Source organism: Mesoplodon densirostris, chromosome 5 (genome assembly GCF_025265405.1).
Source record: "Mesoplodon densirostris isolate mMesDen1 chromosome 5, mMesDen1 primary haplotype, whole genome shotgun sequence".
Classification (NCBI taxonomy): Eukaryota; Metazoa; Chordata; class Mammalia; order Artiodactyla; family Ziphiidae; genus Mesoplodon; species Mesoplodon densirostris.
The window spans coordinates 69,523,758-69,537,110 of NC_082665.1; the positions used below are offsets into that span (position 1 = coordinate 69,523,758).

Sequence of the window (13,353 nt, forward strand, 5' to 3'; positions counted from 1 at the left end):
AGTGTGAGGTTGGGTTAGGGTCTACCCTAATAACCTAATTTTAACTTAATTACCTCTCTAAAGACCCTATCTCCAAATACAGTCACATTCTAGGGTAGTTGGCATTGGAACTTCAACGTATGAATTTGGGGCGGGGGACACAGTTCAGCCCACGACAGCCTACAAGTCCAGAGAACACAAGGAGCCTTGCAATTGCTCATCCAAGGACCGTGGAACCCGCAGTTCTTAGCATTTCCCCCTCCTGTGAGGGGACTAACTGGGCCACCACATAGGTGCTTTCTCCTGTCCACACCCCTCCCCCGAGACACACACAGACACACAGACACACACACACACACACGCGCATCCACACATAACTTGGATATTTGAGAATACTGCCTTACTTCAGCACTGGGGGGAGCATGAAGTAAAAGAAGACATACTCCAGCCTTTGCAGAGGCCCCTGGTACATGGCATAATGATGTCCACGTGAGAACCAAGACTTTAGGGTCACAAAGTAACGCGAGAACTGTGCAAAATAGCAGCATCCAGAAGGAGTTACTTTGTTAGGACATCGGTCCTCAAACCTGGGTGGACGTAAGCGTTACAGGTGTTGAGGTGCTTCTTAAAGTGCACATGCTAGGGCTGCTGTCCCTGAAGCTTTGATTCAGGAGGTGTGAATGAAACCCTCAGCCATGGGGTTTTGAGAAACGCCAGCTTATGGAATGGGATGAACCGCTAGGTTCAGGAGAGGCCCTGGCAGGAGGTGAGTGGGCTGGCCAGGTCCAGGTCTCAGCTTCCTACTGATCACTGGGGGTAGATTCTGAGAGTAGCCAGGCCTTGTCTTAGGGACCAGAATGGAGCAGTGGTTCATCTCCAAGAGGGACGAGGTGTTCTCTCCTCCGGGCCTTTGGTGCAGGAGGCAGGTTGCTCTTCACACCCGCCTCTCTGGCCTCGCTGTGGTGCCAGTGCTGGTTTACTGGGAAGGACTGAGCAGGGTGGGGCCTCAGGTGAGGTCCCTAGTGCTTGCACTGTGGTTAGAGAGCTGGGGAACCAGAGCATTAATCGTTGCTAATCCCCGCTCCAGAAGCCTGGACACAAATAGCGAGCATGGAGGGTCTCTGTCCTTCCTGTCCATAGTCACCACTGCTGAGTGCCTGAAAAGCACTAGGGTAAGAGCATGGACTTTGGAGTCTAAGAGCCCTGCGCTCAGATCATGACCCCAAGCCATTTACTTGACCCTGCTAAGCCCCAGTTTCCCATTTGTGAAGTGGAGACAATACTTTCCCCATAGACTTGTCCAGAGAATTACATTGGATTATTGTGCTTTAGCACAGTGCATGGTGTGTGGAAATACTCAAAGGAAGCTGTGTTTATTATTGACTGCAGCTCTCATGCAGCACTGTAACGGACAGCACCACCCCCTAAGTGCTAGAACCTTCCCAGCCTTTGCAGAGTGCTTTGATAGCTGTTGCCCCATTGCATACTCAGATCCTACTGAGGCCAGAGTTTTTATTCCTATTTCCTTGGTGAAGAAACTTGGGTTCAGAGAGGCGAAGGGCCTTGCCTAGGGACAAATAGTGGTTCTTTGGGGAGCTTGGAAGGAATCCTCCAGGCAGAGCATAAACAGCAGATGCTCTGAGATGAAGGGTTGAGGTCACCAGCAGGAGGGCAAGCAGACAGTGTCGGGGGAGGCTGATGGCACTTCCAGGCTTGTGCACAAGTGGCCGCGCTTGGGTGACTGAGATGTGCCCACCAGCAGGCCAGCCCGGAGAGGCAGGATGCAGGGACAGGGCAGAGCAGAAGGTTGGTGTCAGCCGAAGAGTCCAGGGTGTTTGACAGGGCACCTGGAGGGCAAAGAAGTGGGGAAGACAGGAAGGGTGGGAGGGGCCGGTCTTGGTCACGAGAGCAGGGGTGCCATTAACCAAAACGAAGAAGCTGGGGAAGAAAACTGTTTTGGGAAGTGTGGACGAGAGGGAAGAGTTCTAAGTCTTGTTGGGATTGGGGTGACAGTGGGACCTCCAGGTGGAAATACCTGAAGAACACCTGGAAATAGGGGGCTTGGGTGAGAGGCCAGGGCTCGAGTCATCCTCAGCCTAGGGGATTATGGAAGCCACGCAGATGGATGAGATCTGATGAGAATTGCAGGGGCACGGAGATAGAACCAGAAGAAGAGAGAAGGCTGTCGGGAAGGTAGGGAAGGGGTCTCTGGTAGGAGGGCTTCTGAAAGGTGAGAGAGGCCGTGGGGTGCCTGGTGCTGCGCTCATGCTGCCCTCGCTGGGTACAAGGCCTGGTGGCCAGAAGCCAGGTGGTGCTGGCGTGAAGGAGGGAGTGCAGGGGGTGCGTGTGGCAGTACGGGGTCTGGACCACTCCCCAGAGACACTTCTCAGAGAAGGGAGAGAGAAGTGTGGTTGTAGGGAGGGGGACAAGGGCAGCAAAGGCTTTAAAAGACCCTGGAGATCTATACTTCTGTGAGGCAGAGTGGAGGGAACCAGTGAACAGAAGGAGACTGAAAAATGATAAACCCTTATCGAATGCCTGTCATTTATGAGAGCATATAAGCTCTTAGCAACTGTTAGTTGCTTGACCGACTAGGTGCTTTATATACACTGTCTCTGCTCTTCATAAGGAGCCCAGGAAGTAGGTCTCAATTGTACTCATTTAGCAGAAAAGAAAATGGAAGCCCAGAGGGGTTTGGTAACTTACCTAAGGTCACACAGGTGATCAGTAATCTGGATTTGAACCCAGACCCACCTCACTCCGTGACGCATGCTCTGTCCACCAGAACAAAGGCTCAGGAGCAGAAGATAATGGAGGGTGCTTCAGGGTCCCAGAAGAGGCAGGAGGGAGGGGAAGGGAACCCAGGTGCAGGGGCTTCTCCCCATGGCAAGGAGACTGGAGAGGTCCTAAAAGCGACTCAGGTCTTCCACACCTTCACAAAATGGCTTCTTAATAGGCTCCTTGGAGGGAATCTTTGTGGATGGTTCACACTTCTTCATGTTTAAACTGAGGTTTTAAATTCAGTTTTAGAAAGGATGCAAAGTGATTTTTTTTTCTCACGTGCTCCCCTGAGCAGTTGGGGGCGGCGGAAGCGCTTGCCTGTACACGAGCTTCTCCTAATGACTGTCTCCCCTCCACCCCCGGTTCTTGCAGTCCTGAGTCCCCTCCACCCCCGGAGCCTGCCTGGGCAGAGCAGCAGACCAGCGTGGTGCATCTGGCTGGGGACAACTTCCGGGAGACCCTGAAGAGGAAGAAGCACGCCTTGGTCATGTTCTACGCCCCTTGTAAGTAGCTGGGGCGCTCGCTGAGGGGCGAGGGAGAGGGGTGGGCCTGACGGAACTGAGATTTCCCCAGGGACCAGGGCAGCCGCAGGCCGACTCTGGGCTGTCTGCTGTGAGCACGTTTCATTCCAGGCTGAGGTCCTTCAGAATCCAGGTCCAGCTCTGTCAGGTTCTGTCCTCACATCAGTCCTGAAGCCCTCTGCTTCGGTCTGTGCCAGGGGCTTGCCTTGTGATTATTAAGTCCCCTCAACTGCCTGGAAACTCCCACCCGGCCGCTTCCTCCCTCCATCCCTGCAGGCACTGACTTCACCTTTGAACCCTGGAACTTAGCAGCTGGGCATTCAGCCAGCCCGGTTAGGCCTCTGCTTCCCTCATCTTGCTGAGCACTCCCACCCCAGCCTCCTTTCCCTGACCTTCCCAAGTGGCTCTGAAGCCATGGATTTGAAACTGTGGTAAAAGTACCGTCATAGTCACTCCGAGCTCCTCACCGTGATCCCCACTTTAATCCAAGCCTAAGTGGAGGGAACGACACGTCTGCTAATGTTGGTGTTTGTGATCTCATATTTTGTGTATTCCCATTTTAAAGTTGTTCATTGATACATAAAGGAAAGGCTCTTGAATTTCTCACTCTTCTGTTGCCCTCTCTCTCCCCCAGGTTACAGCTTCGTGTAATGGAATGGGGATAATAAAGCTGGGCTCCACAGAGAAGCAGGCAGCTCAGTCGAGTCCTAACCTCCTGCCCCTACCTCTCCAGTGTCAATAATCTGTAAAGTCTCTCCTCAGTTCTCACTGTCTGGGCAGGTCGCCTCCTGGCCCAGCCTCAGACCCCGCCCTCAGGCAGCTGACACTTTCCTCTGTTTTTGCCTTTTCTTCCGCAAGTGGGCCTTGTGCCCTGTCGGTTCCTTATAGAGCTTCTTGCTGTCCTCCTTTGTCCTTAGAGTAAGCCTGGAAGACTGAGTGGATTTTAAGAAGTTGTCTTCCTTCTGGGCAGAGTTGGGGGTGCAGGACTGAGACTCAGGGGATGCCTGACTTGCCCAAGGCATGGCAGCAAGTCAGTGACAGAGCCCTTCCTGCAGCCTGGGCTGGTGCTCTCTTTTAGTGACAGTTCCGATTCAGAGGGTGATTACTTTCCCTGCGGGAACCTGGCCAGAGAAGTAGGAGTCCTTGACCAGCCGCTGGGTGGATTTGAGAAAGTCCAGACTAAATACTTTCCCTAGAAATGCTCCCCCCTCCCCGCCAGACCTCAGGAGATGCCTACCCTGCTGGGGTGCTAATGACCTGCCTCAAGTAACCACTGTGTGCTGGATGTTTTCAGGGACCCAGGATACAAGGGAAGGAGGCCTGGTCCCTGCCGGCTTCAAGGGCCTCACAGACTGCCCTGACAAAAATAACTAAACACAGTCCACACGGGGCCCGTCACTTAGCGACTCAGCTGTTGGCAGAGGGCTTGGTGCCTGGAGCCTCCCATCTCCCCTGCTGCACTTTCCTGTCCTGAGCTCTGCTCCAGGCTCCTGAGACGTGTGTGTTCATCAGTGGACAGAGGCAGGGAAAGAGGGAACTAGCTAAAGACAGAAAAATTCTTTAAAATGTTTTCAATGATAAAAATAATATATCCTGATTTATAATTTATGTAGTATATAACATATACTTATATATAAAGAACCTAAATCCTACAGAAAGGTCGCACACCAGATAAAGGTAGGTATAAAGTAAAAAAGCAAACACCAACCCCCATTTCTCCTCTCCCCCAACTTCCTACCTGCCCAGTTTCTACACAGCTCTTCCTCCTGCTGTTTCACTGTTCTCTTCTGTTCCAGCCCCCCCCCTCCCCGCATTGCTCTGAATCATGGTCTGGTCATGGTGACTGCCCTTCTTAGGCCAGCTTGGCTGAGTCTCTAGAATTGGAATTTTCTGTCCCAACTTCCTACCTGCCCAGTTTCTACACAGCTCTTCCTCCTGCTGTTTCACTGTTCTCTTCTGTTCCAGCCCCCCCCTCCCCCCATTGCTCTGAATCATGGTCTGGTCATGGTGACTGCCCTTCTTAGGCCAGCTTGGCTGAGTCTCTAGAATTGGAATTTTCTGTCCTGTCCTTGGTCTTTGTTCCTCTTTCCCCACTCTGGGAGGCTGCTTTCGTTTCCAGTTACACAGAGGTGGTACCTTTTTAAAGAGCCCAAATTAACAAATCATGCCTCTTCTGGCCCAACTGACACATCTGGGAAACATCTTCATGCCCTTTCTAAAACAGCCTCCCCTCTAGTTATTCATCTGCCATGCTCTTTCTTTTGGATAATGAGAAAATGAGATGTACCAGAAGGCCATTAGTCTGAGACCTAGGTACTTTAAATTGATGGCAGCAGGAATTTGCACTAGGCTGACAGTGACCTCTATACTTTCAGTAAGCAGAGAGGTTAGAAAGGAGAAATGAGTAGTGACACCAGATTTGGGGGAAGGGAGTAGCTTATTTCCGGCCAGCCTGATGTCTTAATGAGAGTCCATGTGCCGCTCACAGGGGACCTCTAGGTGCCACAGGGCACACTTTGACACACTCTTAACCAGCACCTTGTGCTCTTTACACGTTTTGAAAGCTATATACCATCATTCCTTTGTAGTATGATGTCTTCGTGAATTTGAGCCGTTCTTCCCTCTGTTGGGTCAAATTAATACAGTGTTCTTGTAATTGCCATCAGCACCTGCCATGAGTTCGGCTCTGCTAGGTACTTTATCTCAGTTCTGGTGTAACACGTAACCAGCCTAGCTTTCTTCTCTACTCCTGTGATGGATGCTGGGAAAATCCCCTTAAGCCACCTCCCCATCACCATCCACACTGCTCTGGGGCCAGCTGGCCACTCTGCCAGCCAGGCCACATGGGTGGTCCCACCCATCTCAGGAACCGGCTCACGTGCTAAATTCACATGTGGCTCAACCTTAATTTGGATTCACAAAGCCCTTTGAAATGCCAGTCATTATTATCTTACTTTAGAAAGGGAAAGAGCAGATGAGCCAAGGTGTCTCAGTCCCCTCCCCGCCGTGGGAGGGCTGTTTGTCTGGAAGCTGGCTGGAGCCCGGTCTGCGCATGGGGCATCTGGCCTCTCCCACCTGTGTTTTGATCAGAATTAATCACCACAGTCAGGAAACTCCTTCCCTCAAAGCGGTTCTGTTCTCTTGGCAGTTGCGTTCAGTGTCTGGAGAGTGGTTGGGAGGGGTGGGCTTGGGTTTTAATTGGCGAACACTGAGGGAAGGGCCAGGAAAGCGGGCCTGGGACAGAGTGGCCTGCAGCTTCCTGGGCTTTCTGCTCAGTGGATGCTGCCCCAGGCTTGCTGAAACAGGAGGAGAAAGTGGTCCCACACAGGTCCCAGCCCCGGGCCTGAGACCTGTCACTGGAGCTGGAGGGGCTCAGGGCACCACATACACCACTGTCCCATCCAGGGCCTCCAAAACTACGGATCCTCATCCCTGGGTTGGGAACCCAGGCCCTGAGAAACGGCAGGGACTCCTGGCAGCTTATCCTCCTCTTAGCCTGACCTTGAGTCTCCCTTTCCTGGATCTGGGGTTCGGGTGGATTGTGGAGCAGGGAGGAAGGACAGCCTGAGGACCAGGGGCCTGGTTTGGCTGCTCAGTCTGGGGTGAGGGCTGCTGGAATGTGGGAATCAGTGGCAAAGCATGAGCTACCGGGGTCAGGCAGAGGGGCTGCTCCCAGCCCCCTACTTCCCCAGCCCCACTTTCTCAGTCATGACGTGGAGAGATTTGCTACTGTCACTGGGGCGGGAGAAGGGACCTTGTGACAGGCTCAGAGAATCTCGAGCATGCGTCCTCCTTTCTAAGCCCAAAGCTCCCGCTGCACCCTGGATCAGGCTCTTCTGGACCCTGAGGGCAGCCCTGTGTGGAAGGAGCTTGCAGAGAAAGACCACAGTGTCTGTCTCCCCGACCCCCAGCTTTGTGGGTGGGTGTGTGATGGGAGAGTGCGGGGTGGGAGGTCCTGGGCAGGAATGGACCTGACGCTGGCACAGGCCTTCTGCAGAGCCCTCTTGCCAATGGCAGACACGCAGTGGAGGGTCTGAGTGGTGGGGTTGATACGTGAACCCTCACAGTGGGGTGTGCAGGGGGTGGGAATCAGATGAACCCCAAAGTCTGTTGGGTGGAGAGAAACTCCTGGAAAGGCTTCTCTGGAGGTTCCAGGCAGGGCCCCTGGCTCTGCAGCCTCCCTCACATGTGTAACTCTCTCCTCCCCTCTAACGCAGGGTGCCCGCACTGTAAGAAGGTCATTCCACACTTTACTGCCACTGCTGATGCCTTCAAAGATGACCGAAAGGTAAGGACCCCCTTCCTCTTCACCTCTAGCCCTGCCTCCAGCTTCCCCCTGCCACGAGTGCCCACACCTTCCTCCCTTCTGTTCGGGTGCCCTCCCTCCCCAGACAGGGTCTGCTGAGACCCGGGGATTCCTGGCAACCAGGACATCCTTTTCACAAGGCAGGATAGAGCAGGCTGCATTTACGCTGCAAAATCAACTAAAAGGGATACACTGAACTGTTACAGCCCTTCCTTGGAGGAGGGGGTGGTAAAGGGGTCATTTCGTTTATTCTTCTTTAGTGTTCAGATCTTTTTACGGTAGGATTTGTAGTCATGCATTACTTGTATAATTAAAAGTACAAATTTTAAAAATCCAACAAAAGTCAACTGGAGGCGGCCATGGTGGAGGAGAGCAGAGCCTCATCCCGCCTAAGTGAAAGGCTCCTGCAGCTGCTGACTGATGAAGCATAAAATTAACAAGCTAGAGCTGCAGATTGGATTAGAGAGCGGGGAGGGGGCCCCAGGCACATTCCCCCAGGCCACTCCAGCAGCCAGGGCAGCCTCCAAGGCTGAGGGAGTGTATGGCAGGGAGAAGACCCCGGAACTCAGACTGGTGCATCTGGGCTGCTGCTGAACTACGTGAGCTGGAAGACTCTCCAGGCCTCGAGTTCCCCTCTTCTAAAGTCAGGGTGCTGGTCTAGATGGTCTCAAAGGCTCTTCTCAGCCTGGGGCTCCATCATAGGAACCTGTCCCCTGAAAGGCCCCCAAAATGCGCTCAAGCACACCCAGGGCCAAAGTCCGATGCATCTCTGCCTGCTGCCTTATTTTCCCGGGTGGAATTGTCAGGTGCAGCCAGGGCAGGTGGGATAGAGATGCTGAGATCACCTTGCATCAGCCCTACGGTGGTGGAGATGGGATGATGAGAGCTGTACAGGGACAGCGAGTCAGAGGAAGCCAGGATAGGCCACAGGCACGTATGTGAAGACTTAGACTCCAAGCCCCTTCCCTGAACTCGGAGAGTCCCGTTGTCACCCAGAAGTCCTGCCTGTGCCCTTGAGGCACCCTTCACCATCAGGAGGGAATACAAGGACCAGAAAAATTTTTCTCCTCTCCCTGCCACTTGGCCTGCATTGAGAGGGGCACACAAGAAGGGACTTCCTGTTTTCTGTCTCCCTCACCATTCCACCCGATTCTGCCACCTGGGGCCTGAGCAGAGTGGCTGCCTCCGGTCTGGGAGCTCCGGCACAGCCCAGGCTGCTCGTCCCTGCGGGGCTGGGTGTTGGTTGGTGTGGGGAGGCCTTTACTCCCCGGGGCCAGGACTAGACTGGCAGTCTCTCCATATCAACTCCCATCATTCTTTACCCAGAACACTTGGTGCTCTGGACACACAGGAGAGTGACAGGTGTGGGGGCTCCCTGCCCCACCAGATGCTCAGGTCTCTGCGCTTCAGGGTCTGTGAAGGGATCACATCAGTCCCAACGAGGCCAGGCTGGCCATGCCCACGGTAGGCAGCTGAGGGCCATTCCTCCTCTTCCCTGTCCCCTCTGCTGATGCAGAGGGGTCCCATTTCCATGGTGACCCCCTTCTTCTCTGAGATACTGATATGCCTTTGCTTAATTGTCTTAACTTGGGCCAGTAATGTTGCTGACCTTTTCCTGGAGTCGTTCCCCCTGTTATTCCCTCTGTCCCTCCTTCCAACTTCCTTTATTCCAAGCCAGGCATCACTCTCACTCATTTTCAGAAACACACTTAACTTCTCTGTCCCAGGCAGCAGGCAGGCCTGGGGTTCCTAGAGGCGGCTCTCAGTAATAGCAGGGAAGCATTCTGTCTCTGGTCTGGGGTACTGGTGCCATGATGGCTGGGTGCTATCCTAGAAGTATCAGCTCAGAGCTTCTGGGGGATGGTTCCAGGAATGTGTGATTTTTAAGAGCTGGCTCTTCTGCTGGCCACAGGCTGGTGTTTGGGGACCACTGGCCTGTCCAGCCCTCTCCTCCTCCTCAAGCAGATCAAGGCCCAGAGAGGAGCTGCGTCTCTTGCCCAGGGACACACAGTGGGTCACTGACGGCCAGAACTGGGGCTCCTGACTCCTTCCTGACACCCCATGCTACTGCCTCTGAGCCAGAACTGCATTTTTTTTTCCACCCAGAAGCTGGTCCCTGTTCCTTCCCCAATCAATATGCGGTTGGTTATTCACTTCCATTTTCATAGCCAAAGTCAATATTAGCTCCTGCAGAGATTTATTTTACTGAATCAATAAAGCCGCATGAGGCAGCTCATATTTTAACTGGGGAGCCTCCCCCTCCCAGGAGGTTACTGGGGACTTTAGCAGTTGACATGCTCGGGGGGAGAAAGGGCTGCACACTGTTAGTGTTGGAACAGAAGCTTTCTGGACGTGGCCATGGAGGACAAGGGTCTCAGGTGGAAGGCTGGTGGGTGCAGGTGGGGGTCAGGGGATCACTGGGCTGGCAAAGTGGGGCCTGTCTCTCCCTGTACCTCAGGGTGTCCCAGCCTGGGGTTAGGGGCTGAGGGAACAGCAGTGCAGCACAGCTCCCGGCCAGGTGCAAGGTCGTCCCAGGAGTGGGCTCTGGGGCAGCAGGAGCCCCTCTGTGATTGGCTGATGAGGCTCTGGCCGTGTTGCGTGTGCCGTGTATGGTCCCCCGAGTGCCATCAGAAGGGAAAGCTCCCTGAGGGCAGGGACCTCGTTTGTCCCCCCCCCCCCCCCCCCAGTCTTGACGCCTGAAACCTCTGTAAACGTTGACTGGATGAAGGAACCAGATGACATGTTTGATGTTTCCTGCGAGCGCCTCTTCTGCTAGTACTCTTAAAGCCTTATGTTGTGTTGTCCTCACAGTCATTTAGTCAGCTAGGTATTATTACTCATTTTACAGATGAGGAGATTGACTCTCAGAGAGGTTAAATGATTAGCCCAAAGTTACCCAGCTGGAAAGGGGCAGCATCAGAACTGAAAGAACAGGCATCGTCAGAGGTCTCCCAGATGTGGACTCAGGGCCTGGGACTCTCATGCAGGGGATTTTGAGGGAGGTGGTCTTAGGAAGCAGTTGAGGGGATGGAGGAAGGGAAGGCAGAGCAGGTGCGTTAATGAGCAAATTACCGCATGGGTAACTAGGCTCAGTCCCTGGAGACCTCAGCAGGGACAGAGCCATCCCCCTCAGAGGCGAGAAAGCCAGGGAACATGTCCGCAAGCCCCATCCATTGTGGGCCTTCTAGCTCCCTTCAGCCAAGAGTTGCAGGTGCCAGTGGCAAGTGCTGGGCGGAGGGCACATTGCAGGGCACGACAGCCACCTACCATGGAACAAATCTAGAAGTCAGTGTACGTTTGGTGCTGTAGGTGAATCATTGCAGATCTTGAGTGGGTATAAGGGGGGCAGGCTCTTAGACAGGTGAAATTGGGATAGATGCGAAGAGGTTTTTTTGCTGCCTTCTTTCCAAAGAGTCTCAGTCACTTCCTGTAGAGGGGCCTGTGCTTGTCTCCCCTCTTCCTACAGAGACTGAGAGCAAAGGAGCCTTTGCAGCCAGAAGTAGCATTTTGTATATGTGGCTGGCAGCTATTTGAGGGGATTCAGAATAAGGACCCATTTTTATTTTAGTCGATTTGTAAAACTATACACGACATTTCCCACTGCTCTGGGGCATGTATACAAATTAAATTCATAATTTAAACTGGATGCAGGGAGAGCAGCGGCCTGGAGCAGTGCTCATCAAACACTTCCACAGCCTAGCAGGGGAGTGACAGCCCCTAGCCGAGGGCCGGACACAGAGGCTGCCCCATGTGCATGGTCCCCCCTGGGCCGGCCACTCAGCACCTGCCCCGAGAAATGGAACCCTGAGGACGGCCAGGGGAGGCTCTGCCTCACATTTCTGAATAATTCAGGAGGGGCTTTGGAGGGCAAGCTGGGGTTCTCAGAAGCCTGCAGGGGCTAGCCTGCTGGTGTGCATAGACGCAGGCACACAGCAAGTGGACCCTGCCTGAAGGAGACAGCCACCCTTCTTTTCCAGCCACATGTTGCCTATGGGAAGGCAGGGTAAGTGCCCTCAGATTTGGCTTTTAAAGAGAAGCTGGAGAGCCAAACTTTACATAAAATCTTCTGGCTCTTTTTCTAGGTTGGCAGCTAATTCAGATTTATGTTTTTAAAATATTCTGCGTGGGCCAAATAGAACAGGACTGAGAGCCAGATAGGGACTGTGTGCAGAGTTTGCAGACTCTGCTCTAAGAAGTCTCATCATGTAGAACGTAACGTAGCCGAAGCGGTAGAAGCGGGGGCGTGAGGGCGGGTGAGGGAGGATGAGTGACTGGTAACCAGAGGGCAGGCCACAACTCACTCTTCACTGCCCGTCAGCGCTGCTACCTGCGGAACGGTAGCCCCGCTCACCTGGGCACAGGTAAGAGACCGGTAAGCGTTGACTGTTGGCGGCCTGCAGGGCTCTCCTACCTGGAAAGGGGACCTCCATCCAAATGGAAATAACCAGCAGCCAGAGAACTCTGTGAGACACGGCTGTTCAGTAGTTTTAAACCTCCAGCATGGCAGTAGTTCTGCCAGGGCTCCTGCATGGGTTCCAGCCCTCGGAGGCACCGCGCCTATTCCTCTCCCAGGCAGGTCCCAGCATGGGCTGGTCCTAGCTGGGTGCTCTTCCCTCGGGCCTTCACGCAGCTGGCTGCCTCCTCATCACTCAGGTCTCAGATCAAATGTTATCTCCTTGGAAAGGCCTCCTTGGCCATAGTGGCGAAAGCAACCCCTCTGGCCATGGTCTTATCCAAGCACCCTCTTTTGATTTCTTCAGAGCGTCCCTTGGACTTTGCAGTGATCTCACTTGTTAGGTGTCTGTTAACTGCCTTCCTGCAGTAAGAATGTCAGTCGCTTGAGGATGGACTTTGTCAAGGTCACCACTGTCCTCGTAGCATCTAGAACAGGCTTGGCCCATAGCAGGACTTCCATCAAAGCCTCTTCTCATGAGAAGCTGCCGGCCCCTCTTCCGTAATGCTTGTGGATTGCTGTTGCCATTAATTGACCCTCTCCTCTCCTTCCCTGCTCTGTGACCCTCAACAGGAGAAAAGTTTCCCATGTCTGCTTTTTACCCTCTTATTGGGAAAGAACAATAAATAAGGCAAAACTACCCTGCATGTGGAATTTGTTCAATGGGCAAGAATAGGCCAATGGCCAGTTAACCTCCTTCTGACCAAAAACTTTGCTTTAGTCATGCTGAACTCTGTCCCGGTTTCTGGAATGTGTTCCCCTGGCTGGAACCTGCTTCTCCTCCGCCATCAGGCCTTGGCCCAGGCGGCAAACTTTGCAGAGCGCCTCTGTGCCACTCCCTGGGCCGTCTTGGCACCCTGGACCACCTCCACACACCTCCTGTCATGCCTTGGATTCACCTCTTTATCCAACTCCCTGACCAGCTGCTGAGCTCCTACTGGGGACAGAGCTTGTGTCCGGGGCCAGTAGGAGCCATTATAACAGCAGCTCACATGTACTGACCATTAACCATGTGCCAGGGCCTGTGCCCTTTCACCTCACCTGACTTCTCTCACTTAGTCTCCATAATGTCCTGATAGTCTGGGTACTGTTATCTCCATTTTATAGACGAGACATTGAGGCACCAAGAGGCTAGGTAATTTTCCTTAAGTCTTAATATGCAGCCAAGCCAAGAGCTGCACATGGGGAACTTGACTTTAAAGCTCTTATTCTTAACCTTGGTACTACCCCGTCTCCCCCAAAAGATGTTCAGGAAATATTAGTTGATGAACGAATGAGTCCCACAGTGCCTCACAGAAAGCATCACAAAACTT

At 53.4% G+C, this 13,353-nt stretch overlaps 1 protein-coding gene across 1 annotated transcript in view; it reads left to right on the forward strand.

Annotated features, from left to right (window-relative positions):
• Positions 1-13,353, forward strand: part of PDIA5 (protein disulfide isomerase family A member 5) — a 94,391-nt gene that overhangs the window by 79,651 nt on the left and 1,387 nt on the right. Inside the window, exons 14-15 of the mRNA XM_060099951.1 lie at positions 3,133-3,263; positions 7,499-7,569. Coding sequence (XP_059955934.1) covers positions 3,133-3,263; positions 7,499-7,569 — 202 coding nt within the window. The remainder of the gene's footprint in view (positions 1-3,132; positions 3,264-7,498; positions 7,570-13,353) is intronic.